The sequence below is a fragment of the Globicephala melas genome, chromosome 16 (genome assembly GCF_963455315.2).
Source record: "Globicephala melas chromosome 16, mGloMel1.2, whole genome shotgun sequence".
NCBI classification, from domain to species: domain Eukaryota; kingdom Metazoa; phylum Chordata; class Mammalia; order Artiodactyla; family Delphinidae; genus Globicephala; species Globicephala melas.
The window spans coordinates 29,874,375-29,902,246 of NC_083329.1; the positions used below are offsets into that span (position 1 = coordinate 29,874,375).

At 43.3% G+C, this 27,872-nt stretch overlaps 1 protein-coding gene across 2 annotated transcripts; it reads right to left on the reverse strand.

Annotated features, from left to right (window-relative positions):
* Positions 1-970: 970 nt before the first annotated feature.
* PI4K2A (phosphatidylinositol 4-kinase type 2 alpha) lies at positions 971-27,872 on the reverse strand. Of its 2 annotated transcripts, none has more exons than XM_030865243.3 (9): positions 27,360-27,869; positions 20,296-20,496; positions 15,849-15,980; positions 15,329-15,482; positions 10,646-10,707; positions 8,854-8,953; positions 7,741-7,874; positions 7,179-7,238; positions 971-3,392 (listed from the first exon to the last, which is right to left on the reverse strand). In XM_030865243.3, the coding sequence occupies exons 1-9, from the start codon at positions 27,792-27,794 to the stop codon at positions 3,231-3,233; spliced, it is 1,440 nt and encodes a 479-aa protein (XP_030721103.1). In that variant the 5' UTR covers positions 27,795-27,869; the 3' UTR covers positions 971-3,230. The 2 variants fall into 2 exon arrangements, with proteins under 2 accessions (XP_030721103.1, XP_060142833.1); XM_060286850.1 differs by lacking the exon at positions 971-3,392 and adding an exon at positions 3,407-4,788 and having other exon boundaries at positions 27,360-27,872.

Here is a 27,872-nt window from a genome sequence, read left to right on the forward strand (position 1 = left end):
CTGGAGCTGGGGGTGAGGCACTGGGCTCGCTGCAGGGAGGGAAGGAAGGAGAAAATAGGGCTGGCCTCCTTTACCAGAGGCTGTCAGACTGGGAGGCGAGATGGAAGCCTCTCCACAGGCAGTCCTGGTCCAAGATGAGGAGAGAGGGTTCTTGGCCCCTAGCCAGCTCTGGAAGGGGAGACTATTACAGTCAGCCCCGCATAGTGGGCCGTGACCTTAGGCCGGATGAGTCTGCCGTCAGTGTAGTGGGCACCAGCTCCTCAGCTGGCTTCTGCATCCCTGTGGAGCAGCCATCCTGAGGCAGCTCGACAGCTGCACCAATCATGCCTTTTGCATTACTGAGGTTTCCTGTAGACTGAAAACCCTTGAGGTGAGGATTTTTGACTACTATTCTAACTTTGGCTCAAAAGAAGCCTACTGTATGTTCATTAGCATTCAGCTCCCGTCACACCCATCCTATCTGCTTGGTTATCCGTCACTTAAAGGAGCCAGAGTTCAAATTGCTCCAAGTGGGCAGTGATGCACACACAGAGCAGAGCTGCCCTCTTATGGCCAAAAAGAGAAGCCAGTCCACATTCCTTACCCCAAACCTTTGAGAGAGATGATTTTGTAATTTAGAATTTTTTTGGCTTTTAGAAAGGAGTTATTGCAAAAACTGTATAATCCCTATTGGGGGAGCATCTCATAACAGAACACTAATATTTCTGCAACAAATATTCACAGTAAAAGGGATACATGATTACAAATAGCTTTGCATCTGTGTAGGTGCAAGTCAGGTGTTGGTGTCAAATGAGTTATGAAAATATTTTGGGAAATGAGGACCTGTACCTTCCTCTGCTAGAGGAAAAGAGACTCAGGAGCCATATCTCAGTAACTCCATGGCAACACAGGGTTCTTTGTCCTTAAAATTGCATCCTACCTTGTCTTCCTTCCACAAAAGAAAACTACACAAAAAAGGTCAGAATTGGACTTGTTATTCATACATCTGCATTGATTTAAATACATTACATACAATTTCTACAGTGCATTAGAACAGTACAGAGGCAGCAGCACTCTACAGCCCAGCCTCTACTCCCTGACACTGGGAGACAGGGCCTGTGGCTGGCAGAGGGCCGGGCGGTTCCTCGAGTGCCGCCCAGAAGCCTGCCCCGGCACTCTGGGCCCTAGCTCTCCCAAAGTCCACATTCAAGGCAACCTGAGTACAGGCTTCAAGGAGAACGGATGTGGGCCAGGAAAGGATGCCCCATACTCTTTGGCCTGCCAGGACTGGGACCAGCTCCCTCTTACATTGGACCCAATTTCCTTCTCATCCCAGAGCTTGTCTGCCTGAGGACAATGTGCAGATCTGCTCAGTGAGGGAAGCACCGGGCTCTTTAGACTGCTCAGGCTCTCTCAACACCCAGGTGGGGGCTTCACAAACACGTTTGCACACAGATGTCTGGAGAGTTAAACACACCTGGGTCCTCTCCGGCCTCTGGGAGCCCTGCTGCTCCCATGTTCTCGCAAAAATGATCCCTAAGGCCAAAGTCGGGGTCGGCTCAATGGGATTGTCAGGGCTGGGGCCGGTGGGGAGCTGTGCCTTGTCCACAGGGCATGCGTACCCAGCTCCAGAGACTTCCTGTCAGCGGGGTGGAAGCCCAGGATAAGCTGGCTCCTGGGGGCTGGACTGGAAGGTGCCCAGCCTGGCGCAGCTGACGAGAGAGCTGCACACCTCCTGCATGGCGGGAGCTAGGCAAGCAGAGGGAACACAGCCATAGTCCTTGCTCCCTTTCTTTGGTTGTTCTTCAAACCTTCGAGATAGTTTCTTTCCAAAGCTGATTGACCAATCGCAGGACGCCGGAAACTTGAAACGTCCAGTAGCACAGGGCTGCCCCACAGCCACGGGTGGCACCCTCTTTACTCCCCCCTGAGGCCATTCTTTGCTTTGGTGTAGAAAGGGCTCGGACAGCTGGTAAGGGGGACAGCTGAGGGAAGAGAGACATGGAAGCAAGAAGATGCACACTGGGTTGGGCAGCCACCAGGGGGCAGTGTGAAGGCCTCTCTCCTTAGGGCCCTGCTTTTCTCAAGAAGCCGTGGAAAAACTGGCCTGGAACAAGAAGTGGGGGAGCAAAGGGAAGCTGCCAACCAGGAGGCGGAACACAAGTCCTGTTACCTCCAGCAAGCAACAGTGGTAGCGGAAAAAGAAGTCCAAGGACCTAATATCCTGTCCTCTTATGTGCTGAGACCCACCCCAGAACCCTCATCGAGAGCCACTCCAGAACCCAGAACTGAAGCACTAACTCAAGAGTTGAGAACAAAACATCTAAAACAACAGGAACAAATTAGCAGACTGGGAGAGTTTGTTACCTTTGGCTACGGCCAAGGACTAAGGAAGCAAGGCTCGGATAAGTTCACCCATAGACCATTACAGTTCCCAGCATATACCCAGGTGGTATGGATCACATTTGCATGCTGGGGAGTCAACTTCCTCCCTCCTGCCTTTGCCTGAGTGACAAGCAACCTACAGGCCTAGACTAGAGGGGTTGGGTCCCCAGCAGGGAAGGGAGCAGAGGTGATCTATACCATCACTGTAAAACTGCTGGGAGTTCTAGAGCAAAAGTCTCCCCACTGTGAGAATCGTGTCTGGAGTCAGCCTATTGCACCAGTGGGAGGAGAAGGGGAAGAAGACTAGGCAGAAAACCAAAAGGAAGTGTGGCTTCTGTCTGTCCCAGCACTGCGAGTCACCTAGCTGCCTTGGTCCGTGGGGGTAAGGAACTGTGAGACACCTGGATGTCTGGGCCCATGCAAATTTAGGTCTGGATCAGAGGTTTTCTGCTATAAGAGGTTCTGGGATTCTGCCTGGGTTTTATATTTAAATTTGTATTTGCTTTTTTCTGATGCAGAATATAATGAGGAATAGCTACAGAGCAGGGTGTCAGGAAGGGAAGAGAGTTTCCCAGCCTTCCCCCAGGAGATGCTGGAAGGGAGATGCTCCTTCCCAGGCACCTGGACTACTTGCACGGAGCGCCAGCCCCCCTACGCCAGCTCTCAGAAGGGCCCAACAGCACACACTGTCCTTCTGATTGTGCTTCTCCCCGTGCTTGGGAAAGCTCTGAGGGGGTGGTGAGCAGACAGGGAGGGCTCTTAAGGGCACTGCTCTCTGCCGGCTTCTCTGGCTCTTCCTGTAACCTGCTCCCCAGGCTTTCTCCCAGGCCAAGTCTCAGACAATGTGCCTTTGTCTGCCTCTGGGGCTACCACCATGAAAAGAAGGGCTTCCGACTCTGAAAGCTCTGTGTGTAGGACTCGCTAGCAGATCGCTGGTGGGAACGGGCCGTCTCGACAATCACGGGTGGCATCTGGACGAGGTGCAGGGGACTCTTGTTGTCTTTCAGGGCCTGGGTCAGATTTAGGATCTGCAGTGGGAAAAATGAGATCAGTGAGGGCAAAGCCTAGGCATTCTGGTCTGCCTCTGAAGGGAGACCTGCAGATAGAGTGCTCCTATGAATCAAAACAAAAATAAACAATCCACTAATGGAAAATTGTACCAACAGGCTATTTACTAAAGTAAGAATGTAAGTGGGCAATATACAGAAAATGGAAACCTCTCTACTCGTTGAAAAAATACAAATGAAAACAAATACCTCCTATTTTTTTGCCCTTCTAGTTAGTAAAGATACAGAAGACGACGATGACGACTCAGCTGGGGAGAGTTCAGAGACGTGGCTGTGGGACTGGATCGTGGGACAGTTTTTCAGAAAGGCAAGTGGAACATAAAGGCTTAAAAGTGAACAGGCCCTCTGACTCAGCAACTCCATTTTTAATGACTAAGGGAACAATCACTGACATGCACAAAACACTTAGTTTCAATCAATACAGTGCAGTATTGTTTGTAACAGTGAAAATGATATAAATACCTGAGAGTATGGGATCAGCTAATAACTTAAGGGATTAGAACAAGCAGTTAAAAAATATATTCTCTTGGCATGGAAAACTGATCACAATGTCTTAGATGGAAAAGAAAGGAGATAAGGAACCAGTATTATAGTGTGACTCCACCTTTATTTTCTTATCTACTTATCTACAGAGAAAAAATGTCTGGAAGTTGGCAGTGATTATCTCTGGGTCAAGGAAGGTGACCTAGGGATAGGGTGATTTTTGTTTATCCTTATTTTCTGATTTTCCTACAAAGACCATGTATTAAACAAAAAAAAGCCATTTCAGTTGAATTGTCCCTCTCATGCTGTCTTTTCATCATCTTTTTTTTTAAATAAAACTTTTACTTTGGAATAATTTTATACTTACTGAAAAGTTACAAAGATAGTACAGACAGTTTCTATGTACCATTTATCCAATTTCTCCTAATTTTATCATCTTATATAACAGTGGTACATTTACCAAAACTAGGAAATCAACATTGGAACATTAGTATTAACCACACTTCAGGCTTAATTCGGATTTCATTAGCTTTTCCAGTACTGTTTTTTTTCTGTTCCAAGATGCCACAGTGCATTCAGCTCCTTTCCAGTTTTTGTCTGTATTTTACATGTATTTCAGATATGTGTCTAAAAGAACACATTTTCTTCCCCTTGTCAAAATCATAGTCACCACCATTTATCGTCTCTGGTAGGACAGTACAAAAGCTGAAGTTGTCCTATGACAGCCTTCTTTAAACCACTGGATGTTGAAGATTTTCACAGCCAGGCCAGACACATGGGAGGGGAAGCTAGGCGGCACCCCCATATCACACAGGCCTCAAGCCATAAATATCCTTGGCCTACAAGTGCTGCCCCAAAAGAGGCAGAGATTCACCTGGAACAGAGGTCAGAAGTGAGAAGTTGATCCTACCAGTAATTAATTTCTTTTTTACTTCATTGTTTAGGTATTGCCAGCACACTACACTGCTTCCAAGAGCCTTGAGTACAAGATCAGGCCAGAGAACTAAAAGGAGCTTCAAATGGAATCAGAGTGAATTGTGCAGGAGACCCGCCCAACTTAAGAGACAGGAGTTCACACCTGCCCTGGCTGGGTCTCCCTGTGCTTTCTTTGGTTCTTTGGGTTAGAAGCCACCTTTCCAGCATGTTTAAAATGGGGTAAAATGTCAAACTGTCTACAACTTACTTTCAAAAGATTTGGCCAAAAACAAACAAACAAAATCTATCTATCTTGGGAGAGAGACAAATTATATAGATACATTAAAGAGAGAAATTATATAGATATATAGAGATAGATACTATTCAGATAGATAATATTCAGAGAAATAAGATAAAGCAAACGTGGCTAACTAAATGTAACAATTGGTGAAGTCTAGAAGACCCCACTCATTCTTTCAATTTTACTGAGGTTTGAAGTGTTTCAAATTAAAAAGTTGAAGAAAAATTTATAGCAGGCACATAATGCCAAAAAAGAAATACTGTCTTTGAAAATGTTATCTAAAGAAGCTTTCCCTCAGACTCTGCATTCTTTATCTAACTCCTGGTTAGAAGCCTTTATGGTGAGGAACAACTTCTGTCCCCCAACTCCATCTCTCTAGGGGTTCCTCATTCTTCACCTTTGACTCTGGGCCATTGTACAGCCCACTCTGTGATTACAGCTCAGGTAGGTAGAAGGTGGTGCCTTCCTTTCACCTGCATGCTAGGAGGAGGAGCTGGACGCTCATGGAACCTTATGGTTTCAGAGGGAGGCACTCTAGGTTGTAAGATGCCACAGGCCCTCAAAGGACATTAAGAGCACAAGTTGGAAAGAAAGCTAAGATTGCACTCTCTCAATCCACGCCCCCACCCTGCCTTTTGCTACTCTAGATAATGGTCCTAACTAAATATCATGAGAGGAAGATTGCTATGATGTTGGCAAGACACTGGAGTTGGGAAGGGAGTAGAGAAGAAACTACAATAGGGACAGAGGTACAGCCTACATAAACTTGAGAAGTTTGTTCCTTTATGCTGAGTTCCATAATACCAGACGACATCACGTGGCTTTTAAGGTTTCTACAAATTCTGCCAGCCTAACTGGGCCCTTACATTATTTGGGAAATGTAGGAAGACCATGTTATGGTATTCAGGCAGCTATAATAACTGCAGCTCTTAAAACCCGTCTGTCCCATATCTAGAGAAGATGGGCTCGGTAAGCTCAAGAGTTGCTCTCACCAGAAGCCTTTTGCTAAATGGAAGAAAGAGGTAAATGTATAATTGTGAATGAGAACACCCTCTTGTCCTTCAAAGATGTGAGAAGCTGTATACAAAGTCATAATCAAAATAGCTAACCCATATTGAGTACTTCAGTACACCAGCACTACTCCAACTGTTTTCAATGATTTATCTCATAATAACCCAACGAGGTAGGTGCTGTTATTAATCCCATGTTACAGATGGAGAAACTAAAAGAAAGAGAGATTAAGTAACTCAACCAAGACCTCATAGCTAGTAAATGGCGGAGCCAGGATTCAAACCAGGCACTCTGACCAGTTTGTACCCTAACCACTAAGCCATCCCAGCTATCTTTAAGACTTCAAAGTGATAAGCAGAATGTCAGTGTCCTACAGAGTTTTTAGACAATTTTCAAGCTATTCTTTACTATGCTTTGGAAAGTCAACAACACCCTGGGGGTTTCCTTGGTTCTCTTTGAAGGTGAAGTGGAGAAAAAAGAAATAATATGGCTTGTAACTATAACAACAAAACTTATAACCATGACCAGCATCTGAGTGCTTACCATGTGCCAGGCATTGTTTTCACTAAACACTTGATACACATTATCTTATGTAATCCTCTGGCCAACTATGCAAAGTATGATTACTGTCCCATTTTATAAACAAGGAAGCAGAGACTCCTGCCCAAGGCCATAATGCTGGGAATGGTCAAGCAGCGGTCTGACTCCGGAGCCTAGCTCTTGACCACCAAGGCACAAGGCTGCGTTGCACAACTTGAGGACACAGACCACCAGGTAAATTTACCAATGAACTATCCAGCAAGGGGCACAGAGCTAAGCACATAGTAAGTGCTTCACCAAGCACCAGATACCACGGAAGAGGTGGGAGATTTGGGATGGCTACCTTTCCCCCTCAGGTGTTAACGGAGAGTTACAAATATGTATGGCATAGACTAAAATGGGTTTAAAATACAAGCTTTACACATTTACTCAACATGAGCATAAAACGCTCTCAGAGAGATCCCAGGGATGACACCAGGAGGATGTCCCAGGCTTACCTGTCCCCGCATGACAGCAATCTGCTTATGGAACTGGCCCCTATCGAATCCAGGATCTTTCTGCAAAAGAAGGGCAGAAGGAGATGGAACCTGCATGAATCCCTCAGAAGAACCCGTTTTCCTCCCCCAGTTAGAAACTTTCTAATAAAGAGAACCTACATGAAGCTTCAGAGACTTAGTGAAATTAACCACCACCCCAAGAACTCCCTGTTTCACAGATGGGGAAATAGAGAACAAGTAACTATTTTGTCCTCAGTCTCATTATTAACTCTAGAGAACTCCAGGTGCTAGTGCTCCATTTGAAAATGAGAGCTCTGCAGATACACTGCAGCCACATGACACAAAGGACACAAACCAGTGTGATTCATCACAGCTGCCAATTTTTTTTCAAACCAACTCAAACCAGGTCTTGCTGTCCACAGGGGGGAATCTTGCTCTTCATTGGCTAACACAAGCCAGAAGGGTGTTTCCATTCTCTTTGGGCTTGTATCAGGACCAATTAGAAAAACCACTGGAATTCTTTCTTCTATATGGTTGTAAGGCTGAGGTTCCCAGGGCTAACCTTGAAGAGTTCATATAGGTCCTCCTCCAAGTCCTTGACGAAGTTAGGGTCTGATATCTTTGGAAGAATCAGATCTTTGATCTCCTGAGAGAATGGGACTTTTGCCTGGGGCAACCAGGCCCAGTAAAAAGGATCTGAAAAGAGGAAAAGTCAAAAGCAAAGCTGGTGTTGAAAAAATCCCTGCCCATCTCTGTCCTCCACCTATCAGAGCACTGGCAAAAGTAGGATACTGCTCTTATTAGAAACACAACAGAAAATAGAAGTTATAGGGGGGCTTCCCTGGTGGCGCAGTGGTTGAGAGTCCGCCTGCCGATGCAGGGGACATGAGTTCGTGCCCCAGTCCAGGAAGATCCCACATGCCACGGGAGCGGCTAGGCCTGTGAGCCATGGCTGCTGAGCCTGCGCGTCCGGAGCCTGTGCTCCGCAACGGGAGAGGCCACAACGGTGAGAGGCCCGCATACCGCAAAAAAAAAAAAAAAAAAAAAAAAAAAGTTATAGGGGCTGTTAACCCTAAAGGTTACACAGTAAGTGGAGAAACTGGGCTTCAAACCCAGGTCTGCCTAATCCCTGAGCCTGTGCTCTTTCCCAGACATTATATGACTTTCCAAGATGTAAGCCTATCTAGAAGCAATTACTTGCCACCGAAACATTGAGATGCTCCTTCTGAAAAGACAGACAAGTACTGCAAAGGGACTAGTGACCCTCTACTTGTATCTTTCCCTTTCTAAAGGTTTCTCAGTTATAATGGGGCAGGGGCTGGCTTCTAGAATGTCAACATGGAAGACAGAACACTGACAGCAGCTTGTATTTAGAAACACAAATAGAATAAATTATGATAAGACAGTCCTCAGAAAGAGTAAGAAAAATGCAAAGCAGAGATGCGAAAACTCAACTCTGTGCTTCAAATGGGAATAATGTAAGGTAAAAATTATAATAGCTTACATTATGGAGTAGTTGCCATGTGGCAGCCATTGTGCTCAAGTGCATGAGCTGCATTATTTCATTAATTCTTAGAACAATCCTGTGATAGAGGAATTATTATCTTCATTGCACACATAAGAAAACTGAGACTGAGCAAGAAAAGAGCCAGACCATAGCGGTCTTGAGACTTACACGCCCTCCAGGAGTCAGGATGTTTCAGGGGGAAAGCCAGCCCATTGTCTATGGCAGCCACCTTGATAACAGGCTCCTTCACCACCACCCAGTCTGTGTCCTGAAGAGCAAGGGAAGATTAAATATTTATTGAGTCCCACCTGCCCCAGGCCCTTTAAAATAGCAGCAAAGCATCCCATCTCAACCTCCTCAGGCATCAGTCCTTACTCAACCTCTGAACTGGTTTCCATATTGTTACCTGACTTAATACATTTATGGCACTTTGATTGGGCTAATTCAAGCTTCCCGGAGTCCCTTTCTTATCTTAGAAAAGGTGCCCTTCCCCAAGAGTTGCCACAGTCCTTGGTAACATGGGAAATGACAATAACAAAAGATTACTATAAGCCATTCCTCCTAGGGAAAGGCAGTGAGAATCCTGCGAGTATAAAAAAAAGAAAGAAAAGTCAATTATCAGTCAGCCAAGGTCCTTTGGTGTGGACCTTGACTCAGATGCCACTTCAGTGGTGGTGACCACATTTTCTAGTAAGATAACGGAACCATGGACGATAACAGCTGGCTGCTCTTGCATAAGGGAGTCTGTTCCCCTGCTTCAGTGATACATTAAAAGGAAAAGGACCAGAGCTGAATGCAGAGAGAGCGGAGCAGACTGCCTGTGACAGCAGCCCATGTCAGACATTCCCATGACTGTCTACTTGGCTCCATGTTCAGGTTAACTAGTGCCACCACAGGAACAGGCATGTGGGTCCAGGATACCTGCATCAGAATCCTCTGGGATACCTTATTTAAGGTGTGAAATCCTCAGTTTTACCCCAGACCTAATGGAGGAAAGGCTTGTACTTATCTTACGGAAAAACCCGAGTGAACTTTTTGGCCAACCCAATAAAATCTGTACTTTTTTTTTTGGCCACTCTGCACAGTGTGTAGTATCTTAGTTTCCCAACCAGGGAGTGAACCCGCACCACTTGCACTGGAAGCACAGAGTCCTAACCACTGGACCGCCAGGGAAGTCCCCTGAATCTGTACTATTTTTAATAAGCTCTTCAGGTGATTCTGATGTACAGAATTTGAGAACCACTATTACAAAAGGAAGTAAAAACACTACGAGGATGTGTTAACTAATCTTATTGTGGTAAACATTGTGCAATATATACATCAAATCATCACATTGTACATCTTAAACTTGCACAATATTATATGTCAATCATATCTCAATAAAGCTGGAAGAAAAAAAAAACACTATAAAGAACAAAAGCCAACCTCACTCTCCTTCTCCAGGTAGCCTTCCTGCTAATTTTTTTAAATGTGCAGATTGAACAGGGATGGGGAAGTGTGGTGGAGTATAAAAGCAATGAGAGGGTAAAGAAAGTTGCAGGAAGCAGCTTTTTCTAAACTGATGTTCTGTGGTATTGTATTCTTGTGAGAAAAGTATTCCATGGTCAAAAGGTTTAGAAATCACTGAGCCAAACAAAATCACACAGGTGCACTAACGCACTATTTCTCAGACCTTTACTGTGCTACTATGCAATGTGAATCTCCAAAAAAGGCACAAAGTATGTAATATGTTCCAAACTTATTTGTACTTTTCTTCAGTCTATCCCTATCATTAGCAGGATATTCCTTAAAAAACAAATTGAGAAAAGCTCTTCCAAATATTAACCTACCAATTTTAAAGACATGTGCTATCCTGATTCCTCTGAACTTATGTGACCTAAATATCACCCCACTACATGCTTTCATATTATGCATATACTACACCTCATCCTCTCCTTCAAGATATAGATCAACCACTTACCCGAGAGCTAGCACTATCCATTGGACAGTCATATTTAATCAGCCAGTTGTCATTGCCTCGATCTGTGAACAGAAATATGAAGTTAGTAGAAAAAACTGGGGTAGGGCTTCCCTGGTGGTGCAGTGGTTGAGAGTCCACCTGCCAATGCAGGGGACGCGGGTTCATGCCCCGGTCCAGGAGGATCCCACATGCCATGGAGCAGCTGGGCCCATGAGCCATGGCCGCTAAGCCTGTGCGTCCAGAGCCTGTGCTCCGCAACGGGAGAGGCCACAACAGTGAGATGCCCGTGTATCGCCAAAAAAAAAAAAAAAAAAAAAAAAAAACTGGGGTGATTTTCACTTTCAGCAATGATGAACTAGATACTCTGGACACTTGGGGACCAATTATCCTACTAAGAACAACTACAAAAAACAGATAAAATATTTTTATTCTTATTTATTTATTTATTTATGGGCCACGCCACATGGGATCTTAGTTCCCTGACCAGGGATTGAACCCACTCCCCCTGCAGTGGAAGCGTGGAGTTTTAACCACTGGACCGCCAGGGAAGTCCCTGGATAAAATATTTTTAAATCTCTTGAAGGCACTGGAGATTTTATAAGACCCTTAAGAGTTAAAGTGTCATGATCTGGGAGAAAAAGGTAATCCAGAGAGGGGAGTCCAGCATTCGTGACTTCTTTTCTCTTACAGCACCTGCTGACTTGGGAAGAGGTGGCTGCGAGGTAGAACAGTGTTCTAATAGCGCTGGGGACCCAGAGAGACAAAGTTGTAGCCTGATGATGGATAAGGTGGGGGAACCCTGATAAATCATCCATGCTTTTGGTTGAAACCTGAAAGGCTACAACCCTGGAAGTAAGCAGAATTTCCCAGCAATACCTGAAGTTAAAGTGATCCTGGGTTGCTCATGACCCTAGCTGCTTGCCAAAAGCAAACATCTCCTTCCAGACAGGATTTATACCAACATCTCAGGCCTCCAAATGTTTCTATAATTTCTGATATACGATATCTGACAATTAAAAATAACGAGGTATACAAAGAGACAACATGACACAAATAAAAACAAGAAAAACAAAAGAAAATTAAAACCAAATCTACAGGGGCCCCAAATAATGAACATATAGACTCTGAAATGTTCAAGGTAAAATCCTTAATATGGTTAAGAAGATAAAAGGCAAGATTAAGAACATCAGCAGAAAACAGGAATCTATAAAAAGAATCAAATAAAAATTCAAAAAATGAAAAATACAGTTAACAAAATTAAGAACTCAATAGATAAGTTTAATAGCAGATTGTGTTAAAGAAAGTAAGTGATTTGAAAGACAGACCACAAGAAATAAACCAGAATAAAGCACCCAGGAAAAAAAGATATATACATGAATGTATATCTAACAACATATAATTTGGAGTCCCAGAAGGAACAGAGAGAAAAATGGGCAGAAGTAATATTTAAAGAGACAATAGCTGAGAATTTTCCAAAAGTGACAAAACATATCAAACTATAGATTCAAGGAAGCCTGTATATACAAAGGAAAATATACCTAGGTATATCACAGTAAAAATGTTGAAAACCAAACACAGAGTAAATCTCAAAAAAATCTAGAGAAAAAGACAGATTACATTCGAAAAGGCAACAGTAATATGGACGACTTACTTCTCCACAGAAACCATGGGAGCAAGAAGATAACGGAATGTTTTTTAAATACTGCTAAAAGAAAATAATTGCCAATCCCAAATTCTATACCCAGCAAAAATATTCCTCAAAAATGAAGCTGAAATAAAGATATTTTCAGACAAACAAAAAAAAGGAAATTAATCACCAGCAGACTAGTACCTCAAAATAATAAAAGTCATACATGAAAAACCCACAGCAAACATCATACTCAGTGGTGAAAAGACCAAAAGCTCTTCTTCTAAGATCCCGAACAAAGCAAAAATGCCCACTTTTACCATTTCTATTCAACATAGTACTGAAAGACCAGAGCATTATGCAAGAAAAAGAAATAAAAGGCATCCAAACTGGAAATAAAAAGGTAAAATTATCTCTGTTTGTAGATGATATGATCTTATATGTAGAAAACCCTAAAGATTCCACAAAAAACTGTTAGAACCAATAAATAAACTCAGGAAAAGTATCAGGATACCAAGTCGACCGCAAAAATCAGTTGTATTTCTATTCAATAACAATGAACAATTCAAAAAAGGAAATTAAGAAACAAATCCAGGGACTTCCCTGGTAGCGCAGTGGTTAAGAATCCGCCTGCCAATGCAGGGGACACAGGTTCAAGCCCTGGTCCGGGAAGATCCCACATGCTGCAGAGCAACTAAGCCCGTGCACCACAACTACTGAGCCTGCGCTCTAGAGCCCGCGAGCCACAACTACCAAGCCCACGCACCGCAACTAATGAAGCCTGCACGCCTAGAGCCTGTGCTCCGCAACAAGAGGAGCCGCTGCAATGAAAAGGCCACATACTGCAATGAAGAATAGCCCCCACTCGCCGCAACTAGAGAAAGCCTGTGTGCAGCAATGAAGACCCAATGCAGCCAAAAACAAAAACAGAAAAAAAAGACTCTGTGCTCCCAATGCAGGGGGCCCAGATTCGATCTCTGGTCAGGGAACTAGATCCCGCACGCTGCAACTAAAAGATCCCACATGCTGCAACAAAGATCCCATGTGCCACAACTAAGAGCAACAAAGATCCCATGTGCCACAACTAAGACCCAGTGCAGCCAAATAAATAAATAATTATTTTAAAAAAGAAAGAAAGAAAGAAATCCATTTACAATAGCATCAAAAAGAATAAAATACTTAGAAATTAGTTTACCAAGGAGGTGAAAGACTTGCATAATGAACACTACAAAACATTGCTGAAAGAAATTAAAGAAGACATAAATAAATGGAAAGACACCCCATGTTCATAGAATGGAAGACTTAATATTGTTAAGACATCAATACTACTTGAAGTGAAGCAACCTAGAAATTTAATGCAATTCTATAAAAATCCCAATGATCTTTTTTGCAGAAATAGAAAAGCTCACCCTAAAATTCATATTGAATCTCAAGGGACCCCAAATAGCCAAAACAATCCAGAAAAGGATCAAAGTTGGAGGACTCACATTTCCTCCAAAACTTTCAAACTTACTACAAAACTTACTACGAAGCTATAGTAATCAAAACAGTGTGGTACTGGCATAAAGACAGACCAATGGACTAGGATAGAGACTCTAGAAATAAACCTTTGCATTTATGATCAAACAATTTTTGACAAGGATAGGAAGACCATTCAATAGGGAAAAGACCATATTTTCAACAGATGGTGCTGGGAAAACTGGATATCTATATACACAAGAATGAAGCTGGATCCTTACCTAACACCATATACAAAAATTAACTCAAAATGGATTCATGACCTAAATCTAAGACCTAAAACTATAAAATTCATAGAAGAAAACATAGGGCAAAGCTTCATGACATTGGATTTGGCAGTGATTTCTTAGATATGACACGAAAGGCATAGATTAAAAAAAGGAAAAATAATACTTCATGAAAAATTTTCAATTAATTGCATCAAAAGACACTATCAACAGAACAAAAAGGCAACCCACAGAATGGGAAGAAATAGTTGCAAGTCATGTATCTGATAAGGGATTAATATCCAGAATATATAAAGAACTCCTACAACTCAACAAAAATAAAACAACCCAATTCAAAGATGGGCAAAGGACTTGAACAGACATTTCTCCAAAGAAGAAATGCAAATGGCCAAAAAGCACATGAAAAGATGTTCAAGATCACTAATCATTAGGGAAATGCAAATCAAAACTACAATGAGATACCACCTCATACCTATTAGGATGGCTACTATCAAAAAAACAGAAAATAACAAGTGATGGTGAAGATGTGGACAAATTGGAACTCTTGTGCACTGCTGATGGGAATGTAAAATGGTGCACCTGCTATGGAAAACAGTATGGCGGTTCCTAAAAAAATTCTCAACATAGAATTACCATATGATACAGCAATTCCACTTCTGGGTATACACTCAAAAGAACAGAAAGCAGGGTTTCAAAGATATTTGTACACCCACGTTCATAGCAGAATTATTCACAATAGCTAAAACGTGGAAGCAACCACGAAGCAAGTTTCTGTAGACAGATTAATGGATGAGTGAAATGTGGTATATACACACAATGGACTAGTATTCAGCCTTAAAAAGGAAAGAAATTCTGACACAGCCTACAATATGAATGAACTTTGAGGACATTATGCTAAGTGAATAAGCCAGCCAGAGAATGAAAATGCTGTATAAGTCCACTTAGATGAGGTATTTAAAGACAAAACTGTCCTGTGATAGGCCGGGCTACCATGAATGACTAGAGATCAAGGATAAGAGGACTCTTCACGTTGCTTTGGAAGAGCCAAAGTGTCTTCTGTCTAGGACCGGGAAAGAGGCAAAGATAAAACATAAATACTCACCACTCCTGATAACTACACATGATGTGCCTGAACAAGGCTTGTCTAGGAAAAGTATTTTCAAGACCCTCTCCAAATGTGCATAACCCTTATGTCTTAGACTAAACTCATCCTGATAGGGTACTCTGATACTAAGCTCTGCAAGCCTCCAGGCTTCCCCCGTGCCTCATCACAGTCTGGCACAGGGCACAGGACCACCCACAGCTGCTCACCAGTGTTGCGGATGATGTAATCCAGCACCACTAACCGCTCAAACTGTAGCAGTAGTTGCCGGTTAGTGTTCTCAGGGAGAGGTTCTGCTTCAAAACGACGTAGCCAGTAGTCTGCATCTTTGTACCCTTCAACAAAGAGCTGGAATGAACCAACCTGCAATCAAAAAGGAAGAATAAAGGTATTTCCTTACAGCCCAAGTGCAAAGATCCCAGGAGTAAGCCAGGTACCCACTAAGGCCCTGTGGAGTTTATATCAGGAAAGGGTTGTGACAGTAATTGCTCATCCAAATTCAAGAAGCCCAGCTAAATGGTCCAGAGGAGTAAAGTGAGAAAGTTAGGGTCTCTTTGGAGAATTATTCCTCAAACCTTAGGCCCTTAACAGAAATGAGCAAGACAGAAGCCTCCCGGCAGACTATTCAAAAGTCCATAGGTAAGTCTGTTGACACCTTGCTTCATCACTTGGATGATTATGCCACTATAAATCATCACCTTTGGTAAGCCACCTAGGCGCAGTCTATACCTTTGGCGGTAGCCCGATGCGGTTAAACCGCTGTCCAACTTTTGGCACTTTTTCCAGCGCAAGCCGCTTGCCCCTGGACTTCACTCGGTCAATGGCACTATAGTTGAAGGTCTCACTGGCCAGGTATACTACCTACAGTGGAAATAGAAGAGACACCTAGGTTAGAGTCAAATTTAAGGAACTATACCACTATGGCAGAGAATAGCTAGATGCTCACCAATACTGTTCCTCTTCCGCACATAGAAGGAATGCATTTCTCAGCCTTTCTAGCTGCCAGAATAGAGTATATGACTAGTTCAGGCCAAGAGAATGTTGACAAAGTGATGTATGCCCACTACTTCCAGGCCTGGCCCCTAAAATTTCCCATGATCTTTAGCTCACGTTCCCCAATCTGTGCAGCTGGAAATGAAGGGCTCTGAGCTGGCAAAACCACATCATGGAAAGATCCCAGATCTCTTGCCGCTACCTGGAGTGACATGGGATCTAGGAGAGCTGCCTAACTAGCATGGGTCTTGATGTGAGCAAGAAATAAACTCCTACTGTGTTAAACCACTGCAATTCAGGGGTTGTTACAGCAGCTAGCATGAATTACCCTGACCACTACAGCTACCTCCTGGGTTAGGAGAAGATGGCCCAGTGCCTATTTTCTCTCCAAATAAAAACAAATTGCAATTTATTCTATACCCTTTTATTTCCTGTTGAACTCTGTACTATGTACAATTATTTACATTCAAAAATTAAACAAATATTAAAATTGGTTTTAATTTTTAGTGAGTTGCTATATATTTACATAGACTGTATCTAGAATATTACACAAGAAACTAGTAATGACAGCTGCCTCTGAGGAAGGAAACCAAGTGGATGGAAGACAGGGGTGGGAGAGAGGCTGAATTACTCTTCTTTGTTTACTCTACTGTAATTTTTGCACTAGATGCATGCATAACCTATTCAAAAAAATTTTTTTAATAGGCCACCAATATTACACTTGATTGTCAAACTGCAGTGATATCACTGTAATCCATAATCCATATGTGTGTCCATTATCACACTTATCACACTGTCTCGTGATTATCCATTTGTATACTTAACTTGTTTCTTAAGACTAAAGAAATGTGGGGTGGATGAAAACATCTTATTTACATTAGCATCCCTAGTACCTAACACAGTGCCTGGCACATGCTCATTTATTAAGTGAATGAATGAATGAGTTACGAGCTTCTTTCAGAGATAGCTATAAGTGAGTTTTACCATATAAATACCTAAAATCAAATTTATAAGAAAATTCTTTCTTTTCCTAAGCCTTGAAAAATTCATTACAAATAACTAATTATTTTGCCCCCGAAATCTCAGAGACAGCATAAAATAATTCCCTTCCTCCCATCCATCCATCCATCCATCCAGTTTTAACAGAGTACCTAAAACGGATGTGCAAAGTACTGTAGGTTAGCACTCTCTGCCTTACAAATCTGGAAACACAGGCACAGGAATAAAGGGGAAAAAAGGCTTTCCTAAGACTACGTTGCCAGCTTCCATGGTGAAAACACTGGCTCTCAAGCCATAAACCACCCTTTCCCCCCATGAGATTTATTTTCGATCAATTTTTGTAACAAACCACTCTTTCCCTGTGACTAATGAAACTATCACAACCTGAAACCTTGCAGGAACAGAGAGCAGAGATAGTGATCGAGTGAGAATTACAGCCTTACTGCTTGAAGCTCCATCTCAGCGTGAGCCCCATTTCCATAGTGACAGATGCTCTGATCAACTGGATAGAATCCTATCACAAGGGTGGGGACGGAGGGAGGGGAGAGATTTCCTCTTACTATTGTCCAACAGCTGTAATGTAAAGCTTGCAAATATATGTGGGTTTCTTTGGCTTGTTTGTTTTGTTTTAGCATTATTTATTTATTTATTTATTTATTTTTGGTTGCATTGGGGGGTCTTCGTTGCTGTGCATGGACTTTCTCTAGTTGCGTTGAGCGGGGGCTACTCTCCACTGTGGTGCATGGGATTCTCAGTGCAGTGGCTTCTCTTGTTGCGGCTTCTCTTGCTGCAGAGCATGGGCTCTAGGAGCGCAGGCTCAGTAGTTGTAGCTCGCGGGCTCTAGAGCACAGGCTTAGTAGTTGTGGCACACGGGCTTAGCTGCTCCGCGGCATGTGGGATCTTCCCGGACCAGGGCTCGAACCTGTGTCCCCTGCATTGGCAGGCAGATTCTTAACCACTGCGCCACCAGGAAAGCCTCACACAAATGTATGTTAAGCTTGCAAAGTTCTGTCTCATGTCAGTCTCATGGAAGACAAGTGTTTTTGTTGTTGATTTTTTGATGTAAAGGATCCTCAGTCCTCATTAAGGTTCTCTAACAGGGAAAGAGGAAGCCCAGAGATAGGGAAGAAAGGGATTATGTGACATTAATGATTAGAATAGTCATAAAAATACCACAGGCAAAGATGTATGGAGTGTTTACACTGTGCCAGCTGCTGGGCTACATGTTCAACATGGATTAACTTGTGCAATCTTCATAGCCACTCTCTAAAGTAGGACCTCTTTCTGTCCCTATTTTTATAGTGAGGAGAATGAATGGGCAGGGGATGTGGGGGTGACTTGCCCAAGGGTCACCCAGTGAAGCGCTGCAGCACCAGAATTTGGACTTAAGCCCTCTGGTTCTTAGGCGCACTCGAGAAGCACAGGCAAAGCAGACAGGCACAGGGCATGGGTGGTCTGCTATTTACCTAGCAGAGAAAGGAAATTACAGTGATATGCAAGGAGTACTTAGAAGCATTTCTAGAGTCTAAGAGGGGCCTAGTAGGAGGATTTCAGGTTAGGCAGGAGATCTTAGGAGCTTTAATTATCATACAAGATGTTCAATGTGCCGTTTAACTATACGCACACAGAGAGAACTAAGTATAAAGGGAAGGAATGAGCTGCACAAGGCCAGGCAGTGACTTAGGTGTCAGATGGGAGCTACAAGCCCGGAACTACAATCAAACATTCTCTCCATTGGCCTGAGGTTGGGGGATCTCTGTTACTGTTTTTTCATGGTTTGCTATCTATCCACTGATTCCGCTGGTACTTAAGGAATGCTTACTGTAAGTATAGTACTTTGCTAGGTGCTGAGAATGAGAGGAGGAAATTTCAAGAAGTGGTCCCTGACTTCTACAACCTTAACAAATTAGTTGGCTTATTTGAAGTTTGGTGGCAAAGGAGCAGACACAGTTAAACATCCACAACAATCACATTTTCTTCTAACATACCCTGGGAAAACAGAAAAAACAGATTTGAAGGGAAGCTCCTGTCTGCTGATCAGGCTCTTTGCCCACAGCCTGCTATCGAAACCGGCAAAGAAAACCTTAAGCAGGGGTTTTTAATCTAGATCCTATGAGTCAAAGGGTAGACTTCAACTTGTCTATGAACCATCCTCCTGAAATTATATGCAATAATTGAAAATATATGTATTTTTTGTGGGAACAAGATTTATAGCTTTTATCAGATTTTCAAAGAGGATTAAGACCCAGAGATACAAAGATGCCCCTGCAGCCTTAAAGCATCAGATCAGAGTTCCCCCTTAAATTGTTACTAAATCTCAGGGAGCCACACACTAAATGAGTGACGACGTGTCCTTAGATGTTCATATGCTGACAAGCAGATTTCTTCCCCTCAGAACCCTTGGAAGGTTTCATAAGACACCCTGTAGTACAGGGGTTCTTAACCTAGTGTCAGTAAACTTCCTGAAATTGTATGCAATAAATTCTATATTAAAGCATGTTTTTGCAAGAGGTGAGGGGGCGAGGGGGCGGGGGGGCGGGTATGGTCCAGACCCTTCAATAGAACCTCAGCTAAGTCTATAACACATACAAGGTATGTACAAATCCATTCTAAGTGTGGAATTGCCTGGATCTGGGAACCCGATTTTGTTATGTTCAGACAAGTACCAGAATTCCATAGCATAAAGATGGGTGAGGAGAATTCCATGTCAGTTCCCTGTAGGTGTTCAGGCCAGACCTTTACTCTAACCCTCAGCCAATCCTAGAGTCCTCCTTGGCATAACTTGCATTAGTGCTTAGCTGACATCAGCTAGTCCATTCTAGACTGTATCTAAATCCTGGAATAGCTCAGAAATCTAACAGAGTAAGCTACAAAAGTAGCTAGGTTTCTAACCAGCTTGGGGTTACCTGGGATCCAAAGACCCAGGGAGTCCATACATGTGCATCAGGTCAGTGAACTTCCTGAAACTGTGTGCAGAAAATTTATGTGTATCCTTCTCAGGATAGCTTTCATCGCATGATCAAACCATGAGCTGAAACCTACCACCCCCACCAAAAAAAAGGGCTGAGAACCCTAGACTCAGGGCACAAATAGCTGTCACTGGATCTAGCAGTCCCACTAACACGTAGCAGGGCTTAGGTCCAGGAAAACTCTGGCCAGGCAGTAAGGCTTCCTGGAGACTAACCTTTGTACGCGGTACAATGTTGAGTTCCAGTTTTTGGTCCACCAGGCTGGCCCCTGCCTCTGAGAGATAGCCCTGGTTGAGGACAAGGCAGTCACGGCCAAAGCAGCAGGGACAGCACAGCTTTTGCAGCCACTTGGTCCACTTAGGATTAAGATGCCCGTATGGCTCTTCATTCTTGGGTTTGAAAACAGCAATGATTTTCTACAGAGACAAAAGAAAAAGAGGATGTTAAAGGCAAGTTGATTAAAGTAGCTCACAGTCCAGGTCAGCAGGAATCTAGAAAGAAATGAGAGGGCATAGGCAGACAATCCCTATGTACAGTTAGACACTGGCTTCTCCCCCAGCTTGTAAGGGGAAGACACCAGCTCACATGAGCAGCTGAGAAACCCCCTGCCAGAAAGGGCTGAGGCCAGAGAAGATGCCAAGTCTGGTATATACGGTACAACAGATTCTAACACCATCAAACCCCAACTTCTAAGGTACACTCATACATGCTGTTGTTCTGCATCAATTATGGAAAGACTCAAAAAAGTATCAGCTGAAAGGAAATTAGTAAGGTCTTATAGAATGAGGTTAAGAAAGTTCTTTCATCAATGGTAGTTTCCTCTATCGGCCTTACTATTCCACACCCACCCCCTCCGCGTGTTAACAAACCTTAAAAAAGTTTAGGAATGACAAACTAAGAAAGCAATGGAAGAGAAAAATCACAGCAGGAAAAAGGATCTGCTACCTGGTTAGAATGGGTTTCTTTTAAGTAATTCTGATAGGCAAGAGATCAGGACATGAGAGGCCACAAAGATTAAGATCCATCTTCTCTGGCAGACAGTAACTTAATCCTCAAAGATCCTTGGACCTATGGGATGCTGCTGCAATCTAGAAACTAAGGCCTTCCCTCCTGAAGGTTTCTTCCCCAAGCCAGTCAGCCCTCTGAGGTGGTTTTATATTTATGTCATTCCTTCCAGTCCCCAAGCTGGTACTTTCAAAGGAAGAAAAGTAAAGTAAATATGCTATTCAAGTGATTCATCTTTATATCATATGACTCTCCCTCTCCCCTCACCCCACAGCCAACTCAAGCTAGTCTAGGTCATAAGTCATTTGCCTGTGGGTGTCACTTCCTGAATGGCTGGTCACAGCAAAAAACACAAATCCACCTGACTGCATTAAGTACTCATATTAGGAACTGGCTAGGCACATGTCTAAAACAATAACTGGTCAATCTTGAGGACAGTCCCTTCAAGAAGCCTTGCAAGGATTTGAGAGGGCAAGAGAAATACAGAACTTTCCTCCTCCAAAAGAATCAATTTATTCTTAACGATAAACAAACTTACTTATTCACCAGAAAAAGTCAAATGCATATATTCATATTCTAAGTCTTCAGAATTACATTCTTATCTAAAGTGGCTAGGAAGAGGCCTATTTTAGCAATCGTCCTCTCTGTCTCTGTACCCCTGGAACCCTGGGCTCTGAATCACACAGCAGCAGTAGTAAGTGGCTTACCATACAGAGAATGACTGATGACTCCAATGTAACTCTCTGGAACCTGGGCAGTGAAACCACAGTACAACTTGAGGCCCATCCCAGAACCCACCAGTCAGTTCAACTGAGGCACAATGTGGAGTTCTGCAAGCTGGTCCCCAATGAAAGGGAAACCAAGACATTCCTACTATTAGTGAGGCTGAAAAATAACAGGGCTAAGGCTTAAATACTTCCACTTAAAGAAAGCAGAACTTGGGAATTCCCTGGCAATCCAGGGGTTAGGACTCTGCACTTCCACTGCAGGGGGCACAGGTCTGATCCCTGGTCGGGAAACTAAGGTCCCAAAAGCCACAAGGTGCAGCCAGAAAAAAAAAAAAAGAAAGAAAAGAAAAGAAAGCAGAACTTGAAGGCCAACATTGCAGCCAAGCATCTTTTATAGACTGACCTCTCAAACTTCTCAATTTCCTTCCACCAAAAGGAGAATCAGAAAGCATTTTGTTGACTCTAAAAGCATTAGTAATCATGGTTCTCTCAGTATTACAAGGGTTTCATTAAATAATAATGCCTGGAATGGACAAATAGGGGAATGGTAGGGTGGGAAGGATGGAGGAACAGAAGGACATTCAGACAGAAGGGGAGACAAGTGCCTTTCAGGACTAAGCGTTGCCTCAGTTCAATTCAATTCTGCCAACATTTGCTCAGTACCTAGTTCTTATAAGACAGTGCATCAGCACTCTGTGGGTTTCCTAGACAGACACATAAAGCAGCCTCTGGCCTAATTTCTAAAGCTAATGTTAACGTCAAATAATCAACTGTGTTACAGAACACTCAAGAATATTCTCCTAATTCATAGAAAACAAATTCTAAAGCCACCCACCAATATTTGGTTGAGAAAGAAAATAACTACTGCCTAATTTGTTTCACCAACCTTTCTCTTCTTTAATATACTTTCAATTCCTTTATTACATTTAGGAGAAAGCTTCAGTTTGATGTCAATATTTTAAAAACACCCTCCCTTAACACCCACTTACTAAAACCCCTTTTAATAAAGGGGTTAAGGTGCAGGTAGCTCAAGTAGCAGCAATCCATGAACTTGGGGATAAAAACAGCACTGCACAAGGAAGCAAGGGGCCACTCACTGGCTGGTGCCAGACCCGCAACCAGTTACTGAAACCTGGAACCCAAAAGGGGTTCCTATATCTATGCAGCAGCCCCACGGAGGAGGGTCTATGCTGTGCTAAAATCTAACACAGTTCAAGCACATCACTCATACTATGCAGTGAAATATGCAAAAATAACGCATAATAAACGTTTTTTTTAAAGTTTGGTAAACACAAAGTGGACGGTTCTCAAACTTTTTGGTTTCAAGGCCCCTTTAAACTCTTAAAAACTATTAAAGACCCCAAAAGCTTTTACATACATGGGTAAAATCTATATTTGCTGTACTAGAAATTAAAACTAAAATGTTAAAACTATTTATTAATTCACCTAATCATAAAAATAAGCCTATTACATGTTAACATAAGTGACATGTTTTTATGAGAAATAACTATATTTTAAAAAACATTTAGTGAGAAGACTGGCATTGTTTTACATTTTGCAAATCTCTAATGTTTGGCTCAATAAAAGACAACTGTATTCTCACATCTTCTTTAAAATTCAATCTGTTTCAATATCATACATCATGCGACCTCTGGAAATCTCTGCTGTACACTCATAAGGAAATGAAAGTGAAAAAGGCAAGTCTGTATTCTGTAGAGGTTGGATGGAAACAGCATTCTTTGACTTAGCTATTTAGGTAGAGAAGCCTTATTTACATGTTAACTTTTACAAAAGAGAGGGATGTACTACTCCAAATATATGAGACCCTGAAAGAAGATGGGCTGTAAGTAGAATGTAATAAAAGAGATTCAGCCTGTATTTATTTTCCTATCCACTGCCATCGACCCAACCTGCCTCATCCATTACAACTTGTAGCCTGGGACAGCTCCCTATAACAGATGGTAGATGATGCTTAAAAATCTCCAGAACTACACCTATATATGGTATACAAACATGACTGTGTCTTAACATTTTAGTAATAAATAAGTTACTCTGTTTGAGATCTTTATTCTTTATTTGGCTATTAGTGTCATTCTCAACCGAATGTTAGGACATCAAAATTTCCTGTAGGGCACAGGTGGTTAGAAGAAACACATTCAATATTACAACATAATTTTATATTTGAAAAATGGAAAATAATACTGTACTGTTTTCATGACAAACTCTTGGTGAATGAAGTATTTTTAAAAGGTTGAAAATTACTGATACAAGGCCAAGCTCCTAGAACATGTGAGCAGTACCTGTAGAATTGTGTCGCAAACACCAATGAGCATTATCTAATGAATTACTATTCTCAATATGAAAGGATCATCTCAGAATTATACTACTTTTGCTTTATTCAGTGCCACATATCCAAGAACGCCTAATCCAGAGGTCAGTGGGCATGTAACTTAAAAACGAAACAAAACACTCTGAACTCCTGCTAAGCACCAGGAATTAGGCCAGGGGCTTTCATGTGTGGTATCTCATTTACTCCTCCCAATAAACTAGTCAATCACATGCTGTTCTATGTTTTGGCAACATGAACACCTAGAATTACTAGCCTCTCAAAACAGAAAATTCTCAAAAAATACTTTCGTAGATGATTGAGCATGAGACCTGAAGCACAAGGATGTATGTAGATGAGGAGGGTAATATGAGCACTCTACCATGACTCCTGATCTAGCATTTTCCATCTTACTGTTCCAGGTCCCTTACTTGCTCATCCTGAGGAAGGAACCACCCTACAATGGGAAATGGAATCAGGGCTGTTATCTTTAAGAACTTTTCAGACTGTCCAGCTGCAAAGTACCTGTGGCAGAAACTGCTGGTTCCCCCAATCTCTGTTCCCTCTTCTTCCTTGGACACAGGTCCCTGATTTTTAGCTGGGCAAAATAAAGACTACAGTTCCCAGCCACTACTGCAGCTAAGTTCTGGACGATGGAATGTAAGGAGAAGAGTCTGGTGCAACTTCTAGGAAACGTCCTACAGGGAAAGGGCATCCTCTCCCTCTTCCTCTCCCTCTCCTTCTTCCAACTGGCTGAAAAGCAGGCAAGATGTCTGCAGTTTGAGCAGCCATCTTGGATCACGAAGTGGAAGCCACATGCTAGGGATGGCTGACCAGCCGGACGGTCGGATGCATATTGTTCATACTGCATCCATGATAAAGGAAAATGCCATCCCAGCTCTGAGCAGTCTGTAGACTTCTTTTAGGAGAGTCAAATGTACTTTTATTCAAGTTATTATTATTTTAAATTTTCTGTCACACACAGCCAAATTTAGTCTTAACCAATATGGTAGCTGAAAAGAGAAACCAGAGATTCAGATGACTAACTCTGAGGCAGCAGGACATAGTAGTTAGGAGCATGAACTCTGGAGCCAGTCTGCCTGGGTCTGAATCCTGCCTCCTACTTAACAGCTGTGACACCCTGGGCAAATTAGGTATACTGTGTGCCTCAGTGTCATCATCTGTGGGGGCAATAATAGTACCTACCTCTGAAGGTGTTATGAGTATTAAGTGAATTATTATTTGTAAAGCATTTTAAATAGTACCTGGCATACAGTAAATGCTATCTACGTATTTTTAAATAAAATAGTTAAACACATTTGCAGCAGGGCAAAGATGACAAAACTAACTACAGTGAGTCTGTGGTCCAGTATAACCCACCATAGCAGTTAGGAAGTGATCCTCTGCTCTGAACCACATTTTCCTCAGTGTGAAGAGGATGGTTACACTAATAAGTTTTATCCAGTCATATGTGTCTTGACTTCCCCTCTAAGAAAGGACAGTGGCCAGGAAATTTGAGAGACTAAGATCCTGCAAATCACCAAGAAGCATACCCATAGTGTGTCATTCTCTGTGGCCTATGTACTGAGGTGGTAGTACTTTACCTGCCAGGTAGAATTGAGAGATCATATTACTCCCACCTGTCAGAGCACCAGAACACTTCTCTGCTGACCTGACACACTTCCAGTGTTACAGTGGAGCTGTAACAGTGTCATGAAAGAAAAACAAAAACCTTCCTCCTGCTTCTATACCTAACAAAGATAATCTAGCCCATTCTTACATCAGCCAACAAGCAAACAACTACAAAATAAAATAAAATCCATTCATATCTTAGATCTCACTCTGGTTCCTAAATAAAAAAGATGAAAACATCTTGCTAACATTTAAACCTCAGGACACCCACCTTTCTTTTCTTCTGCAAGTGACGGTTCCTGTTTGAGCTTTCGATTTAACTCACTGCTCCCTTATTTGAAAGACTTACTACTCTCAAAGCTTTCCCCTGTCTCAGTTTATGTTAACTGATTTGATGGCAGAATTGCTCTCTGGTTCTTGGTGATAATTCAGGGACAACAACTTCTGGGGAATTAACTGAATCCTTCAATGAACCTAACCAAGAGCTACAAGTCACAGTCCATCCTGGCCACTCAGCACTCCTGCCAAAAGAACACACCACCCATCTCAAGAGTTCACACAAGAGAGATGCAGAGAAAATGTGAGGGAGCTCTGATACCCATCATTTTAATAAGCATAACAATAATACATTTTCCCAATAAACCATTCTGGTCCATCTGAGAACTTTAACAGGGAAGATTTGATTTTTTTTTTTGACTCATTGATATTCCAAAGATACCTCTAGTTTGATCTAAATGCCTTAAATTCTCCTATGGTTATCAAAAGAATAAAGGTCACTTTTCAGCCGTCCTGGTCACTCCATACCCCATCCCATCCCCCTTTAAACACATACAAGGGGCAAAATAAAGGTCAAACAAACATTCCGCCTTTGTTAAAAAAGCAAACTGCTGACAGTCCTGGGTGAGAAATGAAAGTAAAAAGTACCTGACAGTCCCATGTTTCTCAAACTTCACATTCTAAACTGAGGAGCCACAAGAAGGATTTGAACAATTTCCCAGAAGTGAGCAATAACCAGGACAAATGAAACTGATGAGTCCACCCACTCTTACAACAAACGTCTGCCAATAAGGGGCCTGGGTTGGTGGCAGGAGACGTCCCCACAACAGAGAAGGCTGGGAATGAACCCTCAGAGCCCCTGATGGGTCACCCGTCCTCCTCAATGAACAGCGACAACACTGGTTCAGTCCAAAAAGAGAGGACGGGCTCAAAGCTCAAAACAGTACGTCAGTGGCCGAATGAGGAACCTACTAGAAAGCAGCATCTCCCCGCGCGTCTCTGTCCAGAGGCCGACTGCCCCATCACACCGCAGGGCCCCTCGCCTGTATCTGGTCAATTTCCTCTTTTCATTCCCGCTCACTCTTCCCCTACCAAATAAGTTCTGATTTATTTCTTCATTCCGGACAGCTTATCCGTCTCCAGTCCTCAGTAGAATTCCAAAATCCTGTCAAGGGGCTCTGCACTGTGAAGTTTCTCCATTTCTTAGCCTTTCAAACCCCCGTTCTCCCTCTGGCTGTGCGAACCCTCAAACTTCCCCGGACAGGCCCACCCTCCCCGATGCCGGCGGTCGCGGTCCCCAGCCCGCTCTCACCCCCTGAGGGTCCTTGACGAAGTAGCTTCCGCTGGAGCCCTGGTAGATGCGCTCGGGGAAGATGCAACGCTCGATGGCCACCTCGGCCTGCCGCACCACCGCCTCGAACTCGGGGTCCTCCGGGAACTCGTTCCGCTCGCGGTGGGCCTGCGCGGCGTGCGCGGCCGCCGCGGCCTGGGCGGCCAGGGCTTGGGCCTGCGCCGCCACGGTTTGGGTTTGACACTGGGCCGCCGCGCCCCGGGCCCGATCCAGCAGTGGCTGCCGCTCCCGGTCGTGGCCTGGCGAGCCCTGCGGAGAGGGGGCCGGGCCGGCCACCGCCGCCACGCGGACCGCGCCTCCCGGCACCTGCGGAAAGTGAGCGGCCGAGGCGGACGGAAAGGTGTAGTCCGGAGGTTGGGCCCGCTCAGGGGACACGAGTGGACTAGTCTCGTCCATCCCTCAGGCCGCGGGCTCCAGGACCCGGTGCGCTTCACACAGCTGAGATCCCGGCTGGGACCAATCCGCGAAACCCCC

Excerpts from the sequence above, each read along its gene's own strand:
- PI4K2A (XM_030865243.3), bottom strand. The coding sequence starts at position 27,794 with ATGGACGAGACTAGTCCACTCGTGTCCCCTGAGCGGGCCCAACCTCCG. Across the intron at positions 7,239-7,740 it reads ACCTATATGAACTCTTCAAG|AAAGATCCTGGATTCGATAG; the intron begins GTTAGCCCTGGG and ends CTTCTTTTGCAG. Across the intron at positions 3,393-7,178 it reads TTGCTGTCATGCGGGGACAG|ATCCTAAATCTGACCCAGGC; the intron begins GTAAGCCTGGGA and ends TTCCCACTGCAG.